The sequence below is a fragment of the Neopelma chrysocephalum genome, unplaced genomic scaffold (assembly GCF_003984885.1).
Source record: "Neopelma chrysocephalum unplaced genomic scaffold, ASM398488v2 Primary Assembly neopelma1_65, whole genome shotgun sequence".
NCBI lineage: Eukaryota > Metazoa > Chordata > Aves > Passeriformes > Pipridae > Neopelma > Neopelma chrysocephalum.
Genome location: NW_020897722.1, coordinates 3,040,776 through 3,067,978, shown reverse-complemented (window position 1 = coordinate 3,067,978; position 27,203 = coordinate 3,040,776). Strand labels below are relative to the sequence as shown.

The window sequence follows — 27,203 nt, the reverse complement described above, 5'->3', positions numbered from 1 at the left end:
TGGGACTTGTCTCCTACACTGAGGGGGTGGAGGATAAAGTTGACAAGGCCAATTTGGAACAGTGCAATTTAAAATTCAAACATCAAGATGCAAATGAAACCCGTTTTTTCTTCCCACCCCCAGACGACTGCGCTTCCCTCTCCAGGCAACTCTCCCGCCATAATCCCTGCACCAAGCTCTGGTCCCTCCTGTATTTACCATCCCAGTGCGTGGTCTTGCCGGGTTTTTGCCATCGGGCTGATTACCATGACAACTCCCTGGAAGGCTGTAGATATCTGCTTCCCCTTGGCTGTTGAGCCTGTGCATTGGGGAGTGGGGAAGGTGCCACGCTGGCAGCTGCGAGCAGATGGGGTCGGATCCGTTATCATGTATTCCTCCCACCCTTCTCTAAGGAGGGGAGGAGGACATTTTGCATTTTAAATGCGTCTAAATCCCGGAGAGCAAGAGGAAAGAATAACTCTTTGGTTTGCAGGGCTGTGAGACGGTGCCTTCGGCATTGCAGGGCCATCAAGTGTCTCTGCAAAGCTGGGCTTCTGCTTTGGTCCCCAAAGAGCTGGGATAGGGGTTGAGCGGATGCTCCGAGCTCTTTGTGCAATGTTTGGCTGTTGCTTTGGTCTCCAAACAGCCGGGATGACAGCTCAGAGCAGCCTCTCGACCCCCATCCTAGTGGGACCTTGCTCTCATTTCCGTCACGGTGCCGATGTTCTCTGCATCTCTGTCCCTGTTTCCCTGGAGCAGCGTTGGATGTGGAGTGTGCATGTCCATGGGTGCAAGTTTCCCCGAAGGACTCCCTGGATTTGGCAGCGCTGTTGAGGATGCACAGGCTCAGACCCTATTGCTGAGGGAGGTTGAACCCACTTGGTGACCACCACCGGGTTTGCTGACCCTCCTTGCCAGGCATGGGTGGTTGTGCCAGGACAGGATAAGGCTGTTCCCATCATGCATGGACCCCTTGGAGGCTGTTCAGCAGGAAAGAGGTTAACAGGAAGGAGGCAGGCTAGGCTCTGGCTGCCAGCTCCGACCCTGCTTTGGAGTGGGGAGCAGCTGGGAGCTGCAAGAGCAGTGCGAAAATAGCCTTATAAGGCCAAGACAAGCCGACTCCAGCCTCCGCACAGCCCCGACCGGGCTTGCTCTGCTCCAGCACCCGCTCGCCGGATGGATGCCCTTGGGGGCAGAGCTACAGATGGGATGTGTGGCCCCAAACTTGCTGTCTGGGCACCCCCAGAATGGGAGCTGCCCGTGCCTGGCTGAGGTGGCACTGGGTGGGAGAGGAGCCCGAGGGTGCTCCCGGGCAGTTCGGAGGCCGCTCTCGGCCTCGCTCAGTGTTTAGACTCGCTGTCTGTGGACATAAACACCGACTTCGCTTAAAAGCGGCCCCTGGCTGAACTCTCCTGCCCAGCCCCTGCACTTCAGCCCCTTCTCAAACTGCTCCCAGGGAAGAAAATTCCTTCCCACTGGCAGAAGTGGAGCTGATGTTGTTTTATTTCCTGGTAGAGGCTCAGGAGGGCTCTTCAGGGGCCTGACACGCAGAGACAGGCGTGTGTGGCACTTACTAACCTATCCCACCCTTTGGGGTGGGTGACCTGGAGCTGTGGGGAGCTCCTCCACTAAAACAAATTTCAGGAGCCTGCAGTCAGCACCTGTGATGAACAAGCCAGGGTCAATGGTGGGGAAATATGTGATGGGGCTGAAGAAGGGTTATGGCATTTATCCAATTTGGGAGGGTGTTCTTGCATGTCTGGATGCACACCTGGACAGCTGTCCTTTCCCCTCCTTGTGCTGGTGCAGGTTTGCTGCCAGTGCAGAGCCACATTGGCAGTGCCAAGGCCAAATCTGCAGAGCACTAATTGTGCTGCCTTCTGTGAAAGGGGACGATGGCTTCTGGCAGGCTGGCGAGTCCAGGCAGTGGTGAGATTTGGGGGCATCTTCCCTTGTTCCTTGCACAGGGGCACAAGATGTGAATGCAGACAGGCAGGGAACATGTGCTGCTTGATAACTCCATGTGGATGTGGCACTTGAGGACGTTTTTTAATGGTGAACATGGTGGTGGTGCTGGGTTGACAGACTTGGTGATCTTAAAGGTCTTTTCCGACCTTAATGATCCCATTATTCTGTGATTCCCTTGCCAGTGGAAAAAAACCTCCTTTTCCATTGCCTGAGCAAGCCAGAGGTTTCTTAGTGGCTTCACCAAGCAGTAGATGCTGATATAGGAAGGGTCCACATGGGAAAGGTGTGCTCAGGTGGCCAAGAAAAGATACCTGCCTCTTACTTGGATGGCACAGGGAGAGCAGAGTGCTGCCATGGGAATGGGGGAGCCCATCCTTCTGCTGCCTTTTGATGGGTGACTGCTCCAGTCCATCCTTTTGCAGAGCCTGCAGAGGTCGTTTTCAAGAGCCTTTGTCTAATTTAATAAATCCAGGACGCTCAGCCTGCCAGCTGATCTATAAGTGTAATAAAATCCTCCCGCAGCAGCGCTCTGGCTGTGCTGTGGCTGTATCGATAGCCTGGTGCCTGGTGGCAGGAAGCCTAAAAGGCTCATTAAAGCCCTGCTGCTGTGCCAGCCGTGCTCACCCGGTGCCTGGGCAGCTCCGGGCACACCGTGGCCACTCCACCAGCACTGGAGCCAGCCTGGTATGTGCATGGTGCATCCCCCAGTGGGGTTTGGGAAGTGCATCCCCCTCTCTGGGGTTTGACAGGCCATGTGTAGTCTCAGGCTGAAAAGGGATCCCTTACAACTACCTGAAAGGAGGCTGTAGCCAGGTGCGGGTCAGTCTCTTCTTCCAGGTAACGAGCAATAGGACAGGAGGAAACAGCCTCAAGTTGCTCCAGAGGAGGTTTAGATTAGGTATTAGGAAAAATTTCTTCACTGAAAAGGTGGTCAGGCATCGGAACAGGCTGCCCAGAGCAGTGGTGGACTCCCCATGCCTGGAAGTGTTCAAAAACCATGTAGATGTGGTGCTTAGGCGTGTGGCTTAGTGACAGACATGGTAGTGCTGTGGGTTAATGGTTGGACTCAATGATCTTAAAGGTCTTTTCCAAGCTTAATGTTTCTGTGAGTTTTCAAGGAGTTGGTGCTTTCTTGATGGCCTCTGGGCAGGAATGGTGGATGTGGCTCTGATTTGGGTTCCTAGTGCTGTGCTGCTGCCAGGAGCTGCCTGTCTCAGCTGCATCAGTGCCCTTGCCCAAGCCGTAGTTGTGTCCATGTTGCTCGGGTGTGCCCGTGGCCATGGGACAGCGGAGTCTTGCTCCCTCCCATGCCACCACCCTGCCAAGATTCCATTTGCATCCCACCTCAAGCACTGGGCACTGGGATGGGTGAAGCTTTTAGCAGACACAGGAGCTGCCGGTTGCAGAGTGCTCAGAGTGCTGCGAGTGAGCAGCACACTCGGCAGCCGCCCTCATGAATATTTTAGCTCGGAGAATTAACATTTGTCGAGACGAATTTATGGAGGCAGCGTGGATGTGTGGATGTCTCTTCCCCAGGCACCACAGGCTTGCTGCTGCTCCAGGGCAGCGCTGGGAGCCAAGACAGAGCCAGCCAGAGCATGAGCCCGTCACGGCGGAGTGGGACAGCAGAGCCATGATCTCCCCCCGGGACAGCCAGGCCCCGGTGCCAAGGCAACCACCCTGCCATGCGGGATAGACAAATGGTTGTGGTGTTTTGTTTTTTTTCTCTTCCCCTCCTGGTTCTTGGCAGAAAGTAAAATGTCCCTTTTGTTTGGTTTCCTCCTCCCCCTGCCCCATCGCCTCTCTTTAAAGGTTGTGTTCCAGATTTTGTCAACCCACGTTGTGTAATAACCCCGGAGAATGGTGTGGGCATTGGCCGTGTCCCACTGAGGCCGTGGCAGAGCCAGTCCTTGGGAGCTTGACCGTGGGGTTACCTACTCCAAAACATGCTGTGTACAGCTGTGTACAGGAGCAAAACTGCCTTGTATTTTGTATTGAACTCCCATGATCCATGTGTTAGAAATGACGGGGAAGGTACTTGGAGAAAATTCTGAGTTTTTTGAATCTAAATAATCCTGTTTTTCTACTTGAGCCCTGCAAAACCATATGGAAATTAGGGACTTGCAGATAAACCCTGTTAACTTTTAGCAGCAGCCATTGCACCTGGGAGTTCATCACCCATGGAGCATCTAGCACTGTTCAGGAGGATGCATTAATGCCCTGCTTGGGATTTCTTCCTTTGGGCTTCTAAGAGGTCCCTGTTCTTTCTTTCCCTCGGTTCTAGTGCCCAAAGAGGGGGCTGCTGCAGTTTCTGGGCTCTGCATCCTACAAGTATCCATCCAAAGGTCCCTGCATCTCATCTGGAGGCTGCTGGGATTGTTGATGTGGAGAGCATGGTGTGACTCACGTCCTGAGCACCCGGGGAGGGAGAGGAGGAGGAGGAGAATGTACTATAGGCTTTGTGTGTTGTGGAGAGGGACGCTGCGAGCACGTGTGTGTGTCAATAGGGATCTGTCATTCCAGAGGGAAACAGCAATGCAATTGTTTCTTGGCTCCAGTTGCTCTGCTGGTACTGGCACCATGGAGAGCTGTAGCTGCTCATGTGGTGCAAGTGTTCCCTTCCTGGTGCTAACAAGGGGCAGGTCCACTGACTGGACCGGAGGTGGCCGACGGCACCAAGGAGAGCTGGTAATGGTGCCCGTAATGGTGTCCTCTGTGCTTCCAGAGGTGCATCCTGCTGTGCTTCCACTCCTAACCCCAGTTAAATGACACACTCAGGCACCAGATCCACTTCTGGGGTAGCTGTGTGCTCCATCCCATTGGCAGCAGCATGGGAAATGGCAAAGGCAGGGCCCCAGTGCCTCGGGGACGGGGCTGTCCCTGAGCTGGGGACCGGCAGCGGCTGGAACAGGAGCTGAGCCTGAGCATCCACTCCTCCTCACCTGGACACAAAGCCACCCCGGGGTCTGACGCTGGGTTCAGCCTTGTATCAAAGCATCTGCTCTTCCAGGGGCTGGTTAAAGTCCCAACCTTGTTGTTGTTGCTTTGGCATCTCTGCCATACAACACCTCCCTGCTTCTGCGTTTATTTATTCCCTTACAATTGCGGGAGCCACGCAGTCCTCACGAGGCTTTGGACTAGCCCAGGGACCAGCTCTGCTCTTCCTTCCCCAGGGATCCCCAGCCTTGAGAAACCCCTCAGCCTAGAATGGGGTGCTCAGAGGCGAGGATGGGGTCTGAGCCGCCTCCTTCTCCTTGGTGGAGTTTGCGTGTGTGCGCACACGCGTTTCCACCCGGCACCATTTGCATTTCACTTCAAAGTGCCTGTGTTGCCTCCAAGGAAGGAAATAAAGGGTGTAAAGGAATTTACATCCCGAGCGAGCAAGGCTGCTGGTCTATCAGGTTTCATCTGCTGCTGACAGGTGTGGGGGTTCAGGGGGGCTGCTGTGGGATGTCAGGTTCGTCCCTGGTGCTGCAGGTGCCAGAGGGTCAGTCCTAGCTTTGCTCCCAGCCCTTTCCTGGCATCCTGGCTCAGAGGCGTGGTGGTGGACAAGAACTCGTGTCAGGCTGTGCAAGATGCCAGTGTTCACCCTCACAAGGAGGGGCGAGTGGCAAAACCACTTTGCAGGACCAGCCCAGCGGTGGGGGGGCCCCTAACCGGCTCTTCCGCTCCTGGCACGCTTTGGTCAGGGCGGGGTGTGAGCTCCAAGGGAAGCCGCCCTGAATGCTGCCGTGGGGTTAAAGAGGGAGGAGAGCAGGCGAGTTTTGTCTCTTCCTCTCCTCCTGTGCCAGCTCCCTGCCAAATCCCCGTGGGGCCTTACAGGGAGTCAAGGGGTGCCTGTGGCAAGAGGGACTAAGTGGCCCGGAGCATCCCCGAGAGACTAGGGCTCCCTCCCTCCTCCTCATCCCCTTTTTCCCCCATCCTGGTTGCATTCCCTTGTGCGAAACTACTCTGGGTGAGGAAGGAGGTTGGACCTGGACCTTACAGTCCTGGAGGCCTTCAGCTGTGCCAAAGGCCAGCAAGACAAAAACAGTTCTAAGACTCCACTTGGAACAGGAGAAAGTTTTTCCGTTGGGTTTTTATAGCTCCCGGAAAGCGGGGTTTTATTTTTGTTGTCTAAGACAAAAAATCCTCTTAGGAGCTAAGTACCCGCAGCGGTGCAGGGCAGGAGGCTGTGCATGCGCCGAGCCGGGGGTCTGGGCTCCGTCCCTGGGGTCTGTGGATGCTGATTTCCACAAAGGAAAAGAGGAGGTTTTGTTGTTCCTGATGTACAACTGGTCCCGTTTGCGTACACATTCGCTGCAGCACCCGTGATGGCTCCACGCCACCCCTGAGCTGTCAGAGGATGCTCCCACCCAGGGACACAGCTGCAGGAAAAGCCCTTTTCCTGGGGAAAGGGTTTTTTTCCCACTGCCTACAGGAGGAGTAAACTGGGGGCTTTGTGGGGCTGATCTGAATTTCCTGGGGTTGTAGGCTGGGGCCATTGAGCTCTCCTCAGTCGCCCTTTCTTTGCATGGCGCAGGCTGCTCTTGGAGGGGTTTTGCTGGCAGGGGAGCTTGTTTCCATGGTAAAAACCTTAACAGCATCTGCCAAAAATCCGTCTCCTTATTGGCCTGGCCATCTGGAGGGCACAAGGAGGCTTTGACAAGGGTGACAAGGTGGCCACGGGCTGCTTTGGGTCCTCCTTCGGTGTAGTTGGCAGCTTGGAGGGGTCCCTCCCTCAGTCATTTATGGCCCAGGCGCAGGTTTGCTCTGAGATGCTGTAGGGACCCCAGTGTCACCCAGCCTGGTGGGGACAGGCAGGCTGTGGATGGGGGAGCCATGGCATCCGTGCTCAGGGAGGGAGGGCTGCGGGCGCCATGCACAGGGAGCGGGTGGCCACGTTGTAATCGGATGAGCCAGCACTGCTCCAGATGGACCTGTCAGCTCTTGTCAGTGCTGACAGCCCTCTGGGTGTCCCTCCACGTCCCCTCAGGCCACAAGGGCCACCGCCTGTCCCACTTTACTGGGTCTGCTTGGAGCAAGGGGGCCTAGAGGTGACACTGTGTTTACAACACCCACCGGACAAATAAGGTGCCATCCATGCTGTGATCCTTCCCTGGCAAAATCCATGGGTTTTTAAATTTTAATGGGAAAAACCTGGCATGTGTGTTTGTCTGTCCCTGAGCCATCCTGTGGTGAGGGCAGTGGGACCTTACTACTTTGCCACCCCTGTCCCCAGGTGCCACCCCACCACCCCAGATGGTTCAGAGCTGCAGACCCAAAGCCGGACACTCGGTGCCTTTCCTTGGGATCCCTGTACTACAGCAGGGGATGCTCTGGATATTGGGCATAGGAGAAGTGTCTTGCTGGCAGCAGTGGACCAGACTGGGCTGGCAGGACTCGTACCTGCCCAGATGTGTGGCACAGGGCTTTGCTGTGTGCTGGCACAGCATGCTGATGGGTCTGGGAGCTTGTGGGCAAAGCATCTTGATGTGTACGATCCTGGTGTCCACCAGGAGAGGTTTTAGGGCTCAACTCTGCACTCTTCTGTTCTTTTCTCCTTAAACAATACCTCTTTCTCCTTCCCCTTGCAGCCGACAACCCTCCCACAGGGCACCATCAACATGAACCAGTGCACGGATGTGGTGGATGGGGAGAGCCGGACAGGGCAGAAGTTCTCCTTGTGCATCCTGACACCGGAGAAGGAGCACTTCATCCGGGCTGAGAACAAGGAGATCATCAGTGGGTGAGTGCAGATCCGGGGCTGAGCTGCTGCCGCGCTCTTGCATGAGCTGGGAGGAAGAGGAGGGTGAGTAGGACGTTGCCCAAGGCTGGGTGCTGTGGCAGTGCATACCCAGGCTGATCCTGGGTGCTGGGGATCCTGATGGGTGCTGGGGTTACCCCATGGTGCTTTTAGCCTCGTCCATCCCTAGTGGATTCCAGACATGGAATCCTGGGGTGGATGCAGCCCACCCCTGTGGTCCCAGGAGAGCATCTGACCTGCAAGAATGATTAAAGTATCATCGCTCACAGGAGTGCCTGCTGCTGAGCTGCAGGGGCTCAGAAACACTGACGATTAGGCCGCTAAAACAAGCAAATCAGGGTAGATTTCCCAACTCCAGGTGTTGGGTGGTGACCTAGAAACATCCTCTTCCATCACTCACATGCTGTCTCGGGTTGAAGCTGGAGCAGGTGAGGGTGCAGAGCCGTGGGAGAGCAGAGCTGCTGGCACAGAGCGACAGACTGTGGCGGGGCTGCTGCTCACCTGCGAGCGTTCCCCGCGTGGGGTTCCTGGAGCTCAGTGCCTCCCTCCCAAAATTTGTTGACATTTGAAACTCGAGCAGGAAGTTGAAGGGATGAAGCACTCGCTCTTTTCCCCTCTTCCTGAGTCACGGCGTCTCCCACCTCCCCCAGCCTTGGCAGCAGCAGAGTCACCACTTTCAGCTGAGATTTCTGCTTCCAAGCATTTTCTTTGGTTGTGACTCCCCCCGCTTTGGTAAATGCCTGTCGAAATACAACATTTTTCTACCAAGAGCTTGAGATTTTGATTAGATATATGCTGTCTTGTGTTGAAACCTCCCTGCTCTACTGAGACACACGAGCACGGGTCATTCCCTCTCTGTGAACCACTTTGGGCTGGCAGACCTGTCCCCCCCTACCCCGTTCCCAGCAGTGGGGTTGCAGCGGCTGCAGAGCCGGGATGCAGAGGCACAGGGGAATCACGGCACAGGGGAGCCAACTCCTCACCTCCAGCCAAGGCAGGAGGAGTCACTACACCCCAAACCATGGCCAGCCCCCATGCCCTGCTCTCTCCTCCCTCTCCCCACGCTCTGGTTCACAGCTCAGCCTTTGTTGCTGGTCCTGCCTGCCGCGGGAGGGAGAGGCATTGCAGAGCGAGGTGGGGCTGATTTATTGCTCATCGGCCCAGCGATGGGTTTTGAAGCAGCGCGTTTGCTCCTGACTGCAGGCATTAATCATCCCAGAGCAGTCCCACTCTGGGGCTGAGCCAGGCGGGTTTCGTTTTCAGTTGCAGCACGACAGGAAGATTTCCCTGGCTGGGGGAGAATTTGTTCTACGTTCATTCCGTCCTGCTGGCATTTATTGCTTAACCAAACCCCACTTGATGTGGTCATCTCCAAGTGCTTTACAGCAGCAGCGTGCAAAATGGGGGGAACAGGAGAGGGAAGGAGGGACATATGAAGCAGGAGTGTTTCCCAGCAGTCCTCAGATACCTGTGGAGTTGGCAGAGATGCTGGGCAGGTCATCAGGCTGCAGTGGCAGGGCGTAGGAGAGTCCCCCCAAGTGACTTGTGCAGGGGATGGACTTCACAATGCCAAGTTCACACTGTTCTTCCTTGGACAAAAGCACTTTGTGTGCAGTGTGCGGGTGTTGGCATTGCTGAAGGGGGAAGGTCCTGCTGGAGGCTCTGTCCCTCTCTGCTGTCTTTCAGGATCCTTGAATCTCTGCCCCATGTCAGCCTTGGCTGTGGCCTTGCTCTTGCAGTGAGTGGGGTTTGAGCCAAAGCACCCTGAGGTCATCCCTCTGCCCCTCCTCTCCTGGCTTTTTTTGTCCCCTGGAGCTGGTTGTGATGATTTCTGGTACTGTTCCCCACACTGACCCTGACCAGGTCAATGTCACTCCCATCCCTACGTGCTCCCCCACAGCACAGACCTCACCTTCTTCTTTCTCTGCCCGCAGGTGGCTGGAGATGCTGATCGTCTATCCCAGGACAAACAAGCAGAATCAGAAGAAGAAGAGGAAGGTAGAGCCCCCAACTCCCCAGGTAACCCCAGGGAGACACACACATTGCCACCCAGACCCTTGCCTCCCTCTCAGGGCCACAGCCTTGCTTTTTTCCTGGGGGAGGTCCCCTCTAACCCTCTGAATCAACTTTCTGCCAACCTTCTGATGCTGCCTGTGCAGAGAGTGAGAGCTGGGGTGAACCAGGACAGCAGATCAGTGTGAATTAATTCCTGATCATCACTTCCAGGGTCACACACTGCTTTCCTGGCCGCTTTGTGGCCACGTTTCACCTCTCAGGTGCTGTTTTGTGGCGCTGGCCCTGCCCACGCTGTCTCAAGAGTGGCCACAAAGCCATGTGGTCCCTGTGGAGGACCAGGGAGAGGTGCTGTTCGTGGGCCATTTCAGCAGAAACAGGATGAAATTCCATCGGGCTCCGGTTACCCCCTTTGAGATGACCCCAGAGATAGTGGGAATGAAAGGAAAATACTAAAGGCCAGGGCCAGGCTGGGAGCTCCGGGGCCGGAGCCGGGCTCTCCAGGGACCCGCCAGTGGCTTCGTGCTCGCTTTGACTATAAATGGTAAAAAGTGGGGCCGGCCGTGACTCACTCGTTCCTGCCGGGCTCCCACGTGGCCAGAGTGGGGGAGAATCCCACAGATGGGGAACGTGACCCCGAGGCCACCCTTGTCCCTCGCCGGGGCTGAGAACAGCCGTGTCCCTGAGGCCGCCTGACCTCCGGGCGCGCGTCCCACTGCCATGGGGGACCGGCTGGGAGGGCTCCTCCAGCCGAGCCGGGTTGCACACCAGGGACCAAAACCGGGACTGGGGCTCCCCTGAGCCCTGGTTTTCAGGTTGATGGAAGTTCCCAGCATGGTCCTGGTGCAAACTGGGCCCATGGGTGGGTTTTGTACGGCACGTCTCTGAGTAAGTTTCCACCACGCCACTGGATAAAGATGTTCTGGGCAACGGGAAAAAAAATTAGGGGGAACATGATCCTTTTTTGCACACCAAGCTGGAAGTCTGAGTCACCTCCTGCCAAGGGCTGGGGTCCTTAAAGCCCCTCCAGCTCCTCGAGTGCTGACTCTGGTGATGCTTCAGGGAAGATGCCTCCTCTCTCCATGACCGAGAGCTGATGTGTTACAAGTTGTCTGTCCTCAGTCCCCAGGGAGAGGGCTGGCACATTTGGGGCACCCCAGTGAGCAGATGCAGCAGGGCAGGGATGCTCACCCCATCCTGACACAACAGTAAACCCAGACTGGGTTCAGGAGGGGGACGGGGTGGAGAGAAGAAGGGGCGCAGAGCCAGAAAAACATCATTCTGGGTTACATTTCATCACCATGGCAACTTCTTGGAAACTGTACAGGATCTGAGCTCCTGAGCACCAAATAAGGGAAGTGGCTGCGGGAACGATGCTGGCTCCCCACAGGCAGACGGGCTCCCCAGGTGCTTGGGGATGGGGCGAGCATGGACCCTCATGGCACATTGCCCCTCCTGGCTTGAGGCAGGCCACCCCAAGCTCCATTCTGCTTGCTACCCTCCTTCCACCCTCACCATCCTGTCACTCCCAGTCCCATGGTGCTGGAAAAAGGCCCAAATTCACTTTGCAAAGCCAACCTCCATGTGGGACCTGCTGCCGGACGGATGCTGCGCTGTGTCGGACACTCACAAGCCACCTGCAAAAGCAGAAGCAGCATCTTTCCTCTTGTCTCCCGAATCCTGTTGATGCAGGCAACTGCTCTGGGGAAGGAGAGAGGATGCTGAGGAGAAAATCAGCACCAAATCCCGCCCTGTGAAATGGCTTCTCCTGAAGTTGGCTGCTGTTCAGCTCGCTCTCCGTGTGCTGGTGGAGAAAGGCTGATCTCTTTCTAAAGATGGCCACACACTAATCCAGCAGCAGGTCATGTCTTAGATCTGCTCAGAGAGGGATGGACACCTTTGTGATTTAAAAAAAGAATTTAAACAATGGATATTCCTTCTATTTCTAACTCTCACATAGTTTTTCTTTGTCTGTGGTAGAGCAGAGCTTGGTGCAGCCCGGGGCTCCTGGGGCATCAGGGCCACTTCCAGCTCCCCCCATCATTTTTTTTATCATCCCTCTGCAAAATCACCAGGATGGGAGCAATGCAGGGAATATCAGCTTTTGGACAGGGAGAGTTGTGTGTTTGTGCTTTGCTTTGCAAGCAGATTGCAGTTTTAGGAGAAAAAGGGCAGGTTTTGCCGTGCTCCAGCAGAACGGTGCAGGCAGCAGGAGAGACTGGACTGCCTGTGCCTGCCTGCTGCCTGTGGGAACTTGAGGCAGGGTTTGGGGCTGAAATCTGGGATTTGAGGCGCTGCCCTCTGTTTGCACAGGGGTGTGGCAGGCTCAGGTAAGGAGAGCATGCCCAGACACACTTCATGCAGCTGGAGCCTGGTTCTGCCGATTTTGGTGCATGCTGCTTTTTGGAGGTGTTCATACCCCCGAGCAGCAAAGAGTTAATGCCTCTGCTCCCTTACAGACTTCTTTTTGGCCCACATCTCAGCCTAATTAAATACATATCTACAAATAATTACACGGGGGTGTGTGTAAGGGATATATAAAAATATCCTGAGTTGGTGATTAGCTTCGGGCTTGGATCGATGAATGAGTGGTTGAGGGTGGAGGGGACCTTGGAGATTGGCCCGACCCCCTGCTCAAGCAGAGTCCTCTTCAGTGGGATGCTTGTGAACTCTGGATCGTTTACCTCCAACACTGCATTCCTTTGGTGTGAAATTTCCAAGGGGATTTTTTTAAAAATTGAGGTCATTTGCTGCTTGTTGTGGCTGTGCACAGAGCCAGGACCCACTCCCTGGGAGATCCCCGGTGGCACTGGCACAGCCCTGCAAATGCTGATTTGGAGGTGCAAGACTAAAACCCACCTGATGTGGGAGCAGGGGATGGAGAGGATGCTCTTTGCAGCCGCTGTCCTCCCCAGCCTGTGGCTGCTGGCTCAGGCACTCCTGGATTCTCCCTACTCCATGGAAAAGGAACAAGCAGCTGGAAAACTTCCCACAATCCAGAGACTTTGGAGGGGAGTTAATTGTCATTGATTTATTGGTGGCTTTAAGGAAAATAATCTTCGAATGCTGAAGCTTAATATGACAACAACAAAACATCTGGTAATGAACAAAGCTGAGGAGGGAGTTGGGAAAGCTGCTGCCTCTTCTGGGTCACACTCTGAACCTGGGCTGGCCTGGCTATGGCCACCAAAGTGGCATCATCCATCATCTGATGGAATCTGGAGCTCCTTGCTGGCAAGAGAAGCATTTCAGATGATGGGGATTGTTTTAAAACCAGCATAAAGCTGTGACACGTGGCTGAGCAGCCCTGTCCCATCCCTATCGTGCTGTGATATGTCACGGGCAGCACCCAAACCGTGTGGGACCTCAGGGCCAAGCCTCTGGGGACTCTGACTGTGGAGCTGGGGCAAACTCTCTAACCCTGCTGTGTCCCCTGTTCTTTCTAGGAGCCTGGTCCTGCTAAGATGGCTGTGACCAGCAGCAACATCCCCAGCGCAGAGAAGGTCCCTGCCACCAAGTCCACGCTCTGGCAGGAAGAAATGAGGGGCAAAGACCAAGTGGACGGGGGCAGCAGCATCAGCCCAGCACAGAGCCCCGTGCAAGGCCAGGCCGGGGCTGCCAGCTCCCTGAAGGATCCCGTGCTGGACAGCAAGGAAGGTGAGGGGCAAAGGTGCCAGCACTGATGTGATGCCCTGGTGACCTGGTTCAGGCAGCTGAGCTGGCAGAAAACCACTATAGAGGGAGAAGTTTTCCCTGGGTTTGGTTCCTGGAGGATTCCAGCAAGGAGAGAGAGGCAGACCTCATCCCTGCTGTGTGGGGACTAGTGTCAGGCATTACAAGCTGGAGTTCAGGAAGGAAGGAAGTTGGCATTTCATGCTGGAAAATCACAGTGTGGGGCCCAATCACGACCTGGCAGGGAGATGGGGCTGCCTACCCTCACACTGGGAGCAAAATGAGAGGGAAAATGCCTTTTCTAGCCCTTCCACATCCCCACTTGGGCACCCAGAGTGGGCAGGGCCATGTCATGCTCAGCTCAGCCATCCAGGCTGCCAAGCACTGAGCTCTGCTTCCTCCTCCAGCCCTGTTTACATTTGATCTCCATGATAATTCCCTGGAAGATGCTGGATCCATGGCATTGTTCTCCCTGAAACAGTGGGGTTGGGTGCTCTTCCTGCCAGGCCATGGATAGGTCCCAGTGCTGGGGCCCTTTCAGGTGGGGAATGCTGCCCACTCAGGTGGGGAATGCTTTCCACCCACTCCCACTTGCCAGGAGTGAGATGTCCATTGCCTTGCACCCATAGAGCTGTGGTTAATGCTGGGCTGGGGAGGCCAGAGATGGAAATGGGTGCAGAGCAGTGACTGCAGCCACCCAGTTCTTGGTTTGAAAGTATTTCACCTGTGCAAGCCCAACCCAAGAGTTGGACCAGCATCCTCAGTTCCCTGCAGACCATCCCACCGTCTCTGTGGGCATGAGGGAGAAAAGCCAAGGGTGCAAGAGATGGCACAGGGCTGGGGCCAAGGCTCTGCTCTCATTTCCTGCCCTTGTCCTGGGTAGAATTGGGGTGTTTTTTGTTAAAAGCAGAACTCAGACTTGAAACCAAGCACGATGACTCCTCTGTCCCTTAGACGAGAGCTCCATGAACGGAGACCGGATAGACTGCGGGCGGAAGACGCGTGTCGAGAGCGGGTACTTTTCCTTGGAGAAGACCAAACAAGACTCGAAGCTGGAAGAGCAGCAACTGCCGCCCCCGCCGAGCCCGCCCAGCCCCAGCACCCCGAACAACAGGTACAGTTATCCCAAATCGCCCTCACAGGAGCATGCCCAGCCCTTTCCTTCCCCAGGTACCCGATCAGGCGACCGAATGATTCACAGCTCCTCTCTGAACTCCTTGGACTCGAAGAGCAGTTGCTCCAAGCACAAGGACTCCAGCAACAGAGATGTAGGAAGGGGAGCTGAAAAATCGGGGCGTCCCCTTTCTTTTAAAGCCAGCCGGCAGTACACCACCCTGGCCGACGTTCCCAAGGCCATTAGGATCAGTAATCGTGAGGCCTTCCAGGTGGAGAGGAAGCGGCTAGAGCGGAGAACCCGGGCTCGTAGCCCTGGGAGAGAAGAAGTGGCCCGGCTCTTTGGGAATGAGAGAAGGTAAGGGATGAGTGGCTCATCTCCTCCTTGCATGCTTGTAGCAGCACCAGGGTTGCGTCCTGGTCACAGCCTGGATGGAGCAGGTGGAATTTGCCAGGTGAAGCCCCTTTGTATTCCAGTGCTCCTGCGTTCAAGGATGCCCGTCCACACCAGCCAGGTGGTGGGATGTCTTTAGTAGTGCCAGCGGGTGGGTGTCACCCTACCTGGCTGCTCTGGGGACAGCTGGGCTGAGGTGGGTGATCACAGAGTCACAGAATCATGGAATGGTTTGGGTTGAAAGGGACCTTAAAGCTCATCTCATTCCACCCCCCTGCCACAGGCAGGGACACCTTCCAGGTTGCTCCAAGCTCCATCCAACCTGTCCTTGGACACTTCCAGGGATGGGGCAGCCACAACTTTGGGCAACCTGTGCCAGGGCCTCCCAATCCTCACAGGGAAGGATTTCTTCCTAATATCCAATCTAAACCTACCCTGATGTTCAGTGGTGTGGGGTGCCCCTATTTGCTGTGCAGCCCACCCTCCCAGCCCACAGCGTGGCACACGCTGGCAGCCAGCACCATTAATTAGGTGAGTTCTCTAAATGGTGTTAGTGCCAGGTGTGTTACGCAACTGCCTAATGAGCTGAGAGAGGTTTCAAAATGTCACGGCATTAATCTGGGAGAGGCGGGTGCAGCGCCAAGGCAGGGCTGCAAAACAGCTCAGTGTGGAGGAGGACGGGGAGGGCGTCCGCGTGCGCCGGCGTGCCGGGTGCTCTCCGGGAGAGGCCAAGGACAGGCTCCACTTGCCCTGGGAGAGACACATTTGTGCAGTGAGGGCAGTGGAGCACACTGGGAGACAGGCCCCGGGTGAGAGGGCTGCCTGCCAGTCTGATTTTCCCGCCCCGGTTTTCCTCCGGGCATGTTCTCTCTCGCAGGGTTTCAGCAGGAGCTTCTCCTCTGTTTCTTCCCAGCCCCTAAAGGACTGTTTTCCAGCCTGGCTTCTGAGAGCTGGGAGCAGGTCTGGGGTGTACAGCACAGCTTTGTGCTGGTGCTGCCGGTCAGCAGGAGGATCCCAGACCTGGCCCAGAGCATGCACAGAGAGTGCTGGACTGGGAATAAATGAGGAGAGCTCAGGTTTGGCTTTCTCTGCCGTGGGAATTGGCCTTTCCTCAGGATTGAGGAGGAGGATGCCACACTGGTCTCTTGGCCACCCTGGCTGGGGACAGGGCTGAAAAAAGGGTGGTGGCTGCTGGTTTGCAAGCTGAGCTGGTGCTACCTGTGGGTGACATCCTGTCCCTGCTGGGTTTGGTTGCACAGGATGCCCTGGCCAGTGCCTGTCCCCAGTGTGACAGGACAGTGCATTCCTCCAGTGCCAGTGGTCCCTTGCTGCAGCTCTGGGGTATCATGCAACACTGGGATCATCCTGCACGGAGCTGGGGAGCAGATTTGCAACAGATAGCAGGGCCCAGGAGAGGACATTGTTGCCAGAGACTGTCCTTTTTTAATGTCAGCTCCACTCATTGCCTGCTGGCTGGTGTCTTTTCCCAGGGAAAGTCTGCTTTTCCCAGCCCAGCTGGGACTTTATCAGTATTGGCAGGAATTTCCCTGTGTCAGCCCAGAGCCTTTATCAGAGCAGGACGGGTGTAGGGAGAGGAGCAGGCACTGCACCAGGCACTGGGGACTGCCCATGGGGCTGAGCCCAGTCCAGCATTTGGGAGGGGGTGATGGCAGAGTAGGGTGAGGGGTCCCCATCTGCGGGAGGGATTGCAGCCTGCGGTGCTGGAGGCATGTGCTGTGAACAGGGATGGTTCAGTGGGTGTTTAGGGATGGGCACATTTGTTTTCTCCTCCAGTAACCTGGGAATTGGCCCGTGCAGGTGGTGTGGGTGCAGAGGTCCTGTGTCCCAGAGCTAGGACACTCAATGTTGGAGGTCTCAGGTGGACTCAACAGGGCACAGAGACATGGTCCAGCGTCGCACCAAAGAATTAACATTCCCCAGTACCCTGCTCAGCTTGGCTTGGCTGCTTTTTAAACTTGAGTTTACTTAGTCCCCATATCCCTCTCATTTTTCTCCTCTGAGCTCAGACTGTGCTGTTTGAGGTTGAGCAGATACAATAACTCACTTCCATGCTGTGGGGTCAGCTTTTTCCCCCTGGTTTAACACCATTTCTAATAATCCTTCTCAGTAACCCACTAACATGCCAGGGGACACTTGCCCAAAATCACGTGCCCCATGCCAACCCCAAAAGCACCAGTCAGGCATTGTTCAGATCTGCTTTTCAGTGCAGCCAAACAAACTCACTCTGATTCTGTTGGTATTTTCAGCTCTTCCTCCCATTTTTTTGTGTAAATCAGTGCAAGTGTCAGAGCTATGGATGGAAAAGAATTATTTTAGGTACCCAGTGCTGCATCCTTAGTGACACACCTTAGGCTTAGCTCCAGCTAAAGCTGTTTGTCAAGGCTTTTCCTCCTGCTTCTTTATGGTGAGAGTTATTACGTGACTTAAGTCCAGGAATTTTCCGTGTTGACCATTTATACCTGACTCTGCCTCCACGCCCCATGCAGACGTCTGAGCTCGCAGCCACTCAGAACCAGGAATCAGAAAACAGGAGATAATCTCCCTGATTTTGGCAGAGCGGCAGAGTACGAGTTCCCTCTGCTGGCACGTGGCAGGACGGGGCTGTGGCACCCACCGGGATGTCCCACCGGGCTGGGGGAGAGGGGCTGTGGCCAGAGAGGTCGAACCATCCCCAGTCTCCCATCTCAGAGCCATCCCTAGGGCAGAAGAGCAGGGGCAGCTCTTTGGAAACCCCGTGGATGAATCATGAAGTTTTGCATGCAAAATGACAGCTGAAGTGAGCTGCAGGGATGTCCTTGGACATCAGTCCCCATATCCCAGCGGGGCTCTGCAGCTGCGGGGATAAATCCTGGCACATCTCAGAGGAGGGTGCCAGCAGTTTTGGGGAGGAGACCACCATTGGATGGGGAGTCCCTGGGGTGCAGAGACCCAGAGCCTCTTCCTCTGGGTGTGCAGCTGCAGGCTTACCCACCTTTTGCAGCTCCCTGGGGAGCACCAGGATTTCTGTTTGGCAAGCTTGGCTTTTTTGCACAATTCCAGGGGTGCAGCCTCTAAATCCACAGCTTTCCCAGTTGACCCCATGTTCTTCTCACACATGCCCACTCTGGCATCTGCGAGACCTCCTGTAGCAGTGTGATCAGGGGCTGAGGTGTATTTCTAGCCTCAATAAAGAGCAGAACTGCCTGAAATCACTTGAGACTTTTTTCCCTCAAATTCCTTCTCTGGAGCTTCTTGAGATGCAAAGCTCAGCTCTGAATTCTGCTTCTCCCCATACATAGGAGTGTCTGCTCTCCCAAATATAGGGGTTTTTTCCTTGTAAAACTATCCTCTTCATACTTGTGGACCTCTTGGGAAAATTATCCTTTCTTTTCCTGACACTCACTATCTTTCTTGCTGCTAAATAATGAATGAATCCAATAAAAACAAGCCCTTTTTTTCCAATCAAAGAAAATCACTTTAACGATAGCTCGTGCTGGGTTTTAGAGCTTCCCTTCCCACTGCACACCCCCCACACTAACAGCAGAGATCTGCAGCCCGGGTTTAGTGGCCTGGAAAAGATTAACAGCCTGCATGGCCGAGGAATTCCTTGGGATGAGCTTTTGTAGTTGAAAAGCACTAAATGGCACCGCAGCTTTTAAAATGCTTCTTCCTACCTGTCCCAGCCTTGTTTTGTCCACATAGAGCTTCTGTGCAGAGGGAGCATCTCTCTCTGACAGGTTTTGGTGGGGAGGAGAGCCCTTCCCTCCCCATTCCCCCAGGATCTCTGGCAATAACATCTCTGAAATGTTGATCTAATGGGAAAAAGAAAGATTCTTTCCTGTAATCCGGATGATATTAACCCTTGGGGCTGTGATTTGGTTGCAGTGATTTATTTTTCTCCTCCCTTTTTCAATGACGAATGAACTGGAATGACTTTGATTTTGTTTTGTATGTAGATAGAGATATATAATTTCCTCTTCTGTTCATTCATTTTCCAGCCTTGTTTTCTTCCAGGTCTTGTTGCTCTCCACCTTCTCCTGCTGTGTTGCTGTGTGACGTGTCCACCTTTACTTCGCCTGCTTCGCTACCATCTCATCTCAATCTCAAGCCGTAGAACAACCTGGTGGTGCAGCCCCTTTCATGAGAAATCAACCTGCTTTTGATTTTGTTTTTATGGTTTTTTTTGGTTGGGTTTTTGTTCTTTATTTTTCTCCTGATTTGTTTTTTTCTTCAGGCCTTCACTCAGTAGGGCACAGACAATGTTAATTCATGGATCTCTTATTTCCTCCTGAACTGAGACTCAGAGAAGGCTGGGCCAGTGTTAAAAGGGTTAAAAAATTGGGACTCCAAAACAATTCCCTGCCTGTCAGTGAATAGAGAACATGGATTTATGTTCCACAGCCTGGCTTGTGTTGAACATCTCACAAGCAGAATATCCCAGGGAAACTGGGAGCTCTGCTCAAGCCCAGAATCTGCCCACTCCCAGTTTGCAAACTGGGAGGTAACAAGGGCTGAACAGATGTCCTGTAAAAGCATCAAAGATCTTTGAATTCACAAAGCAAAGTCTCCCCCACCAATTTTGTCCCTTCCTCTTTGGTTGTATCCTGGCAGCCTTGGCTCTGAGCAGCAGTGGGGGGCCCCCAGCCTCCCAGGGGATGTGATATGCTCAGACTGTTCCTCTCATTTATGGAATTTGGTGCAAATGTTGGTTGAAAACTGAACATTTCATGGGTTTTGAGCCCTTAACCTGCTGTTCCTTTTTGTGTGAAGTGTTAAAAATGGGGTTTTTTGGATAACCTGTTTCCCCTTATGTGGTTGCCATTGTGATTTTCATGCATGTTAGAGGTTTACACAGAGCAAGCAGCACCAAGGTTAAATGTGGTACAAGTGGTCTAAATTTTGTGTCAAGAAACCACCTGGATTGAGCTTTTTGGGGAGGTTTGAAATGGACCTTTAAACCTCACAGCTTGGAGCACAGCTGGCATTTGCTGGTGGTGGGTTATTGCTTCACATTCCCAGGTTGTGATTAAGGACCTGAGGTTGATTCTTGCCTGAACCCCTGGGAATGCAAACTCAGACACCAGCAGGTGCTTTGAAAATTCTGGGGCTTCCTCTCCTGTGGGTCAGCGAGCGGCTTTTCATGCTGAACCAACACTTTTAATTCTACCTGCAAAGGCCTATTTGCTCATCCTTAGGAGCATCCCATTTGTTTTTGTCCAGGGTTGGCTCCCCCTCCATCCACATTTCTTCATAGTTCTCCATCCTCAGATACACAAGTGCCACAGTATGATGAGCCACCAAGGCAGTGTCTGAGAGACCCAAGTTGTGCTCCCTGCTCTCCTTATTGGATGTACAGCCCAGTTTAGAGGAGGGAATGGCCCCAGGTTTTTCAGGGAATGCCCTGCCATGGCACAGGGTGCTCCTCATCTCATTCCCCTTCAGCTGGTGCATCCTGCAAGCCAGACCCATGATCTGGAGGCACCTATGGACAGTATTCACTCCATGCAATCCTGTGGCTGTTCCCTGTGTGGGGCTGAGTTTTTAGAGGGTACCTATTGCAGGGAAACCTGACCCACCTTTATTTCTGCACCCCAGCTTGGTCTGACGTATCAGTGCTCTGTGGCCTGGGGGGGCCGTCGATAGCTGCAGTGCTAAAGGAGAGAGCCAATGCTTAAGCCAAAGCTGCTCCATAGTCCCTGCTTCCCAAAGGGCTGTAAAATTCACAAATAAAAAGTTACTGTTGGTTTTGCAAGGGTTTTCTAGTTATTGAAGGTGCTACCTGTGGAGCTAAATAGTGTGAGGATTTTTTTCCCACTTTGGCCATGGGTGAAAGGATGTGTGTCAGGGGTTTTACCCTGGATTTGGGCACACTGGAGCCCGCAGAGGAACAGGGACCAAAAGCCAGGTGTGCATGAACACTGGGTCAAGCAATTCCGCAGCCTTGAATTTGTGGGGTTGTGCAGCTCCGCGCAGTTGCCGCTCCTGTGTTTAAACCTTCTCCGGTTTCCTCTTTCTCTCTGTTTTCCAGGCGATCCCAGGTAATTGAAAAATTCGAGGCATTAGATATTGAGAACGCGGAGCACATGGAAACAAACGTGCCGGGAGGGGCTGCCCTTTCCAGCGAGACGCGGCAGGGCAGGAGCGAGAAGAGGGTTTTCCCACGGAAACGGGTGAGCTGCCCGGCTGAGGTCTCCTGGTGGGCTTTGGGGGATGGCACCTGGGATCCTGCAGCACAAGATAGAGCATTCGGCTCTAGGGTTTGTCCCTGGGTGTGGATCTGGAGTCGCAGGCAGCTCCTGCAGGAGCCACGTGCTGTGTGTGCTCAGTCTCTGCAGGTTTGCCACTTGCTGCTCTGCTCCCTTGGCCCAGGTGTAGATCAGAGTGGAAAATCAGGCTGTCTTTTCTCCTTTCTCCAAAATATAAAGGGAAACTTCAGATCTGGCATGGCCAGGACACATCAGGATGGGGTGAAGTAACAAAAGAAACAGGCAGGTTTGAGAGTCCCAGATACGCTTGGATATATTGGGAACAAATTAATGCCTGAGAGGACAAAAAATTGTATTGCCAAAGAAATGACACTTGTTCTGAGGCTGAGATGCCCCTTAAATAAAGTAGATTTTTATGCCATGAGCCAAGAGAGCAGGACTCTGTCCTAGTTCCTGCACTGATCTGGGCTAATTCTGTTCACACAGGACTTCACTTGCGAAGGAGCGGCCGTGGGCTCCATCCTGGACGTGTCTGCATCTCCCCTGTCCCCACATCGCCGGGCAAAGTCACTGGACAGAAGGTCCACGGAGTCCTCTATGACGGTGAGCCAGGGGACCGTGTCCCCTGCCTTTTGGGAGGACATGAGAGGCCTTTCCCCAGCGGGTCCAGTGAAAACTGCACTGTCTGCTGCTTTCCTCACGGCCAGCACGTAGGACGTGGGTTATGCTCACATTTGGAGCAGGTTTCAGTGACCCAGGTCAGATGTGACCAATCCTGTGAGTCACAGGGGCTCAGCTGGAGAAGAGCCACACTTTTTGCCTGTTGCAGAAATTAAAAGACTGAGTCTTGCGAGGAGCCCTTTTCCTCAAAGTACAGCAGGAGCTTGGGAAGCAGCCCCGTTTTGCTTGTTGTTTTCCCCTGGAATACCCAATTTCCTCAATGCTTTGCTTGGTGTGTTAGACCCTGATGCTGTAGGTCACCCTGAAGGTGCTGAGGTCACCTTGCCTGGCCAGAGCCCCTTTTGGCCCTGTGCTGTCCCCCGGCAGAGGCTGCAGCAGGGTATTTCCAGCTCAGCAGAGGGTCAGTCCAGTTTCAGGGCTTGGACCAGCCACTGGGTCATGACTGATGCATTTTCATAGAATCACAGAATCCTAGAATGTCTTGGGATGGAAGGCACCTTAAAGATCATCTCGTTCCAACTCCCCTGCCACGGGCAAGGACACCTTCCACTCAGCCAGGCTCTTCAGAGAGTTTTCAGAGAGCCAACACATGTCCCAGTTTTCTAATGCCACTTCCTTAATGTTTATGCTGTTGGAAGTGGGTGTGAGTGGGATGAAGGCTGCAAGGAAGGGCTGAACCTGCCCTCCTGAGCTTTCCTCCCTTTGCATATTTCAAATGCTCACCAGACCTGGAGGCAAACAATACAGAACAAACACAAAATGCTCTCCTTTCCCTCACCACCCTTCTGCAGGGACAAAATAAATACACTTGCTAATCTCTCGGATAGATTACAGAGCTACTGTAAATACAAGTTGCATTTTTTGCGGACAGACAGCTTCTATTCAAGGACTTATGAGAATAATGCACTAGCCGGCGTTTCTGGAGCTTTTTGGGTAGACTTGTACAGCCACAAGAGTGAGTTTTAAATTCTTGGTGAGAATAAAAAGGTGCAAGAAGTGCATATGAAGTGGCAGTGCGCATTATCTAGTGAAGGGAAGAAAATCATGCAGGTTTAGATTAGGTATTAGGAAAAAATTCTTCCCTGTGAGGGTGGTGAGGCCATGGCCCAGAGTGCCCAGAGAAGCTGTGGCTGCCCCATCCCTGGAAGTGTCCAAGGCCTGGTTGGGTGGGGCTTGGAGCAACCTGGGCTAGTGGAAGGTGTCCCTGCCCATGGCAGGATGTTGGAAGAAGATGATCTTTAAGACCCCTTCCAACCCAAACCATTCCATGATTCTGTAATTCAATGAATTACTTTCCTTTGTGTTTTTGTGGAGCAGGACTGGGTTCCCACCACCATGGGTTTATTCACATGTGGGATGTGCTGCCTCACAGCACAGGTTTGATTGAATGGGCTTCCAGACCCCAATTTCCATTTCTCCCCTTGCTGTAGCCAGTTTCAGACACTGCAGCTGGATTTCACACACTGCTGTCCTTTTTCCTTCTCCTCTCTGCAGCACGTGGAGCAGCTGGAGGAGCTCAGCCTCGAGGGAGTGAAAGCATTTCCACCACATCCTTCCCTGTACACGGGCAGGGCTGGGAGGAGGGTCTGGCAGCAGTTATCCCACGCTGTCTTGGTTGCTTTTCTCAGAGATTTGACATCCCCATGTACCTACTTTGGAGGAAAGAGCAGGTGTTGTTTGTGTGGTGCAGGGCTCAGATTCCCTGCATTTCCAGCCTTGGGAACTCAGCCTGTTTTGAACCCTGCAGCCTTGCATCAACAGCACGTAGTTTTTCTTTCATAATATATAACAGAGGGACAAAACTGCCTGAAGTCTTGGTAATTCACTTTTCTCCTTCCTCTGTTATGCTGGTGGAGCAGTAGGAAATTGTGAGAGAAAATGGTAGGACGGGAATAGCTGAGTATACCATGCAGCAGGTGTCTGCTCCTCCTGGGTGCAAACATTTAGCCACCATGCAGTGTAATGATGCAGTCTGGACTAGATAACCTTTAAAGGTCCTTTCCAACCCAAACTATTCTATTATTAAATTCTGTGAATTTAACTGTTGCTGGTCTCTTTTATTGATGCACTGTGTTTTATCAAGTCACTTCTGTTGCCTTCTGGGTGCAGACACTTCTTCCCTCTCCTCTGATCCCTCTCTCCTTTCTTCCAGCCCGACCTACTGAACTTCAAGAAGGGCTGGTTGACAAAGCAGTATGAGGATGGGCAGGTGAGTCAGGGGGAAGCTCTGCCCTTCAACTCACTCCAACATCCTGGCTGTGCCAGCGGCACATGGGGCTGCTCTTGGCACTGACAGAGCCCCGATGTCCCTGCTGGGTAGATCAGCCTTGGAGTGAGAACTGCTGGTCCTCTGTCCTGGGGAGGTTTCAAAGCCCCACAGGTGGATATTGTATCGTGGGTTTCTAGGGAGCCAGGGCAGCTTGGATAGCAGCACTGGTTTCATGTTGCTGTTTTCTATTTATCTGTCTCATCTCCCTTGCAACCCAGCGACCTCTTTGGTGACAGTAGTGAGGCTCAGGTGAAGTCTCCTGAGTACCAGGGAAATGACAAGGCCAATAAATAAATAAATAAATGAATCCCTCTAAGTTGGCACCGAGGGAAGCAGCTGATGCTGTTTTCTCGCTGTCTGTTACCGAAGGGATGTGGGATGTGCTGCTCCATCAGAGCCTTAGTCATGGGCACTGATGCCGAGGCAGCATGGATGGTCCTGGCTGTTTGTAAACTGCCCCTTCCCTGGATTTCCTTCCCTGGATTTCCTTCCCTCCTGCTCAGCTGCTGAGGGAAAATGAGGGTGACTTGCCTGTGGCTGTGAGTGCCATGGCCTGGGCTCCGCTGTGGGTACTGGGGCTGAGGGCACATCCATAGGCAGCCGAGGGGGAACTGGCCACTGGATTGTGCTTTGTTGACTGAAAGCTGCCTTAGGTGAGCCTGTGCCTGGCTGGGAGCATGCAGGAGGAGGATTTGTATAGAGTAAGGGCCAGGAATAGGCTCTAACTCATTTTCTAGGTACTGCAGATAAAACATGAATGTTTTACTGCTTTTCTTTTGTTGTTGTTAAAAAGGTTTTAAGTACAGTCACTAAAAGCATCGTGTTGCAGTGGAGCTGCTGGGAAGGCTCCGACTGCCCCTGTGGCTCTCACCATGTGTCACCGTCACACGCAGGGTTGGTGCTGCTGAGGGTGGAGCACTCTGTAGAGTGGCAGCACCAGGGAATTCAGGGTCCTGGGGGTGCAAACCATCACTGTCCCTTGCCTTGCTGCCTGTTTGGGTCTCCCCTTCCTGTCAGGAGGGTTTCAATGAAGCCAAGTGTGGAGCTGGGAGGGGAGAGGCGTTGAGCTGCTTCCCTGTGGGGCATCTCTGCCAGCTGACCTGTGACAAGAGCCACTGTGTTTCGCTGGTGGGGAAAGGAGCAGGATTGTAACTGCCCCATCTTGGTTGTTTCCTAGTGGAAGAAGCACTGGTTTGTACTGACTGACCAGAGCCTGAGATACTACCGGGATTCGGTGGCAGAGGAGGTAAGTGTCTTCCTGTCCATGTTCAACCCATCACTGCACCCGGGGGAGCTCCCAGTTCTCCCAGACTGCCCCCTGGCAGGCTGGCTTCCCAAGGTCCTGGAGCATAGCTCTTCAGGGCTTTGTGCTTCCCAGGGACCTGCTGTGCCTCCCTGTGAGCCCACTGCACTTCGGGGCTGCAGAGCTCTGTGGCTTTATTTTACCTCTTCCCTCTGCAGGCAGCTGACCTGGATGGAGAAATCGATTTATCCACGTGCTACGATGTCACTGAGTACCCAGTTCAGCGGAACTACGGCTTCCAGATCCATGTAAGGAAAATGTGGGAAGGAGGAAGAGTCTGACTGCAGCTGATGGGGATGCTTGTCTGTGACAAGGAACGTCCCCAAACAGCCAAGAAAGGCCACCCAGCAGCCCCCAGACTATTCCAGAGAGCTGTGGCCTTGGGTCTGAGAGCTGTTTTTTTGTCTGGGGGAAAGGGAAGGAGGGAAGGCAAAGATTTGTTTCAGCCTTAGGATCTCAGCTGTGATAAAATTAGCCTGATTGCTGAGAAACACTAATTCCCACCAGGAGCATGCTGGGGGATGGAGGGGCTGGGTGCGACCTCTGTTTGGCCAGCAAGCAGTGGCCCAGCACTGTGGGCTTGGGACTGGGTGCAGAGTGGTTTTGGGATGGTGCTGATGGGTGCAATCAGCTGCTCTGAGCTGTTCCTCCTGTCCCTAGACGAAGGAAGGGGAGTTCACCCTCTCTGCCATGACGTCGGGCATTCGCCGCAACTGGATCCAGACCATCATGAAGCACGTTCGCCCCACCACTGCTCCTGATGTAACAAGGTAAGGGGGGCGTGTAGCAGCCCCTGCAGTTGTGTGGTTTGCTGTGCAGGAGTAACTCTTCCCTCATCCCTTTTTTTTTCCTGTTTCTGAGCCTGTCCGTTCCTGGAAGCTGCGGCTCTTTCTCACGTCCCTCTCTCTGGGCTAATTTGGATACACTTTGTGGGGACACTGATATGCTGAGTTATTCTTACACGTACAGATTTCAAAGAGGGTTGAAAATGTGGCTTTAATTTGTGCATAGGAATATGAAACACTGTTTCTATATCAAGGCTCCTTTGGATTCTCACCAGGTATTGTGAAACCACTTGGATTCAGTTGTGCTGGGTTCCCCCTTTCCTCTGGCTACTGTTCAGCACGAGCTGCCCAGCCCCTCCACGGGTCATGGCAGCAGGAGCCCAGGGTTCAATTTAGAAGCTGTTTGGCTCTGATCTGTTTTAAACTCCAGCCAGCAAATCGTCTCCCCTCCTGTTTTGATCTTCCAGAAGCTGCCGCAGCTCTTTCCCCTTACGCGTTAGTAACGCTGGTGTCTCCTCCTGTGTCAGTGCCAGAGGAAGAGAGCCCCTGCGTCACAGAGTACCTTCTGTGGGCGCTTGTGGCTGTGGGTACAGGGTGTTTGGCCTCCTCACAGCTGACCCTGCTGGCCACACTCATATGGGCCACCTCTTACAGGCTGCATGGACATGGCCACACCACTAACTCCATCTCCTGTCCTTACTGTAGCTGCAGCGAGCAGGTTTTTGCCAGATTTGTCCCCGAAGTTCATGGAATGGCTCTTCTCACTCAGTGCTCTTGACCTGGAGATGCTCCAGCCTCTCCTTTCCTATCCCCCTTGGCACTCAGCCACTGTTTCCCAGCCCTACCCGAGCTCTGGTGGATCTCGCGGGGGTCTCGGGGAAGCCGCCTCTCTCCTCACTCCTGTGTATGTTTGATTTCCATGCAATCCCAGGAAAAACTTCTCTTTGAAACTATCCGTGCTGAAGCCCAGGTTGGAAAACTGTGTTCTCTCCTGTATTAACGTTCTGTGGTTTGTATATCTCGTGATTCACTGCATGCTCCTCCTTTTCTGCACCTCGGATGAGAAGTCCTGCA

The 27,203-nt window shown here is 53.7% G+C and overlaps 1 protein-coding gene across 8 annotated transcripts in view; it reads left to right on the top strand.

Annotated features, from left to right (window-relative positions):
- MPRIP (myosin phosphatase Rho interacting protein) overlaps nt 1-27,203 on the top strand; it is a 78,681-nt gene that overhangs the window by 24,415 nt on the left and 27,063 nt on the right. For 4 of the 8 annotated variants that reach the window (XM_027683874.1, XM_027683869.1, XM_027683872.1 and 1 more), the window contains exons 4-14: nt 7,524-7,675; nt 9,628-9,712; nt 13,153-13,363; nt 14,333-14,492; nt 20,914-21,055; nt 21,578-21,694; nt 23,925-23,981; nt 25,219-25,287; nt 25,503-25,592; nt 26,005-26,114; nt 27,061-27,138. In XM_027683874.1, coding sequence (XP_027539675.1) covers nt 7,524-7,675; nt 9,628-9,712; nt 13,153-13,363; nt 14,333-14,492; nt 20,914-21,055; nt 21,578-21,694; nt 23,925-23,981; nt 25,219-25,287; nt 25,503-25,592; nt 26,005-26,114; nt 27,061-27,138 — 1,271 coding nt within the window. Of the gene's footprint in view, nt 1-7,523; nt 7,676-9,627; nt 9,713-13,152; nt 13,364-14,332; nt 14,850-20,913; nt 21,056-21,577; nt 21,695-23,924; nt 23,982-25,218; nt 25,288-25,502; nt 25,593-26,004; nt 26,115-27,060; nt 27,139-27,203 lie in introns of all 8 variants that reach the window. The other 4 variants (XM_027683875.1, XM_027683876.1, XM_027683873.1 and 1 more) reach the window with 3 other exon arrangements.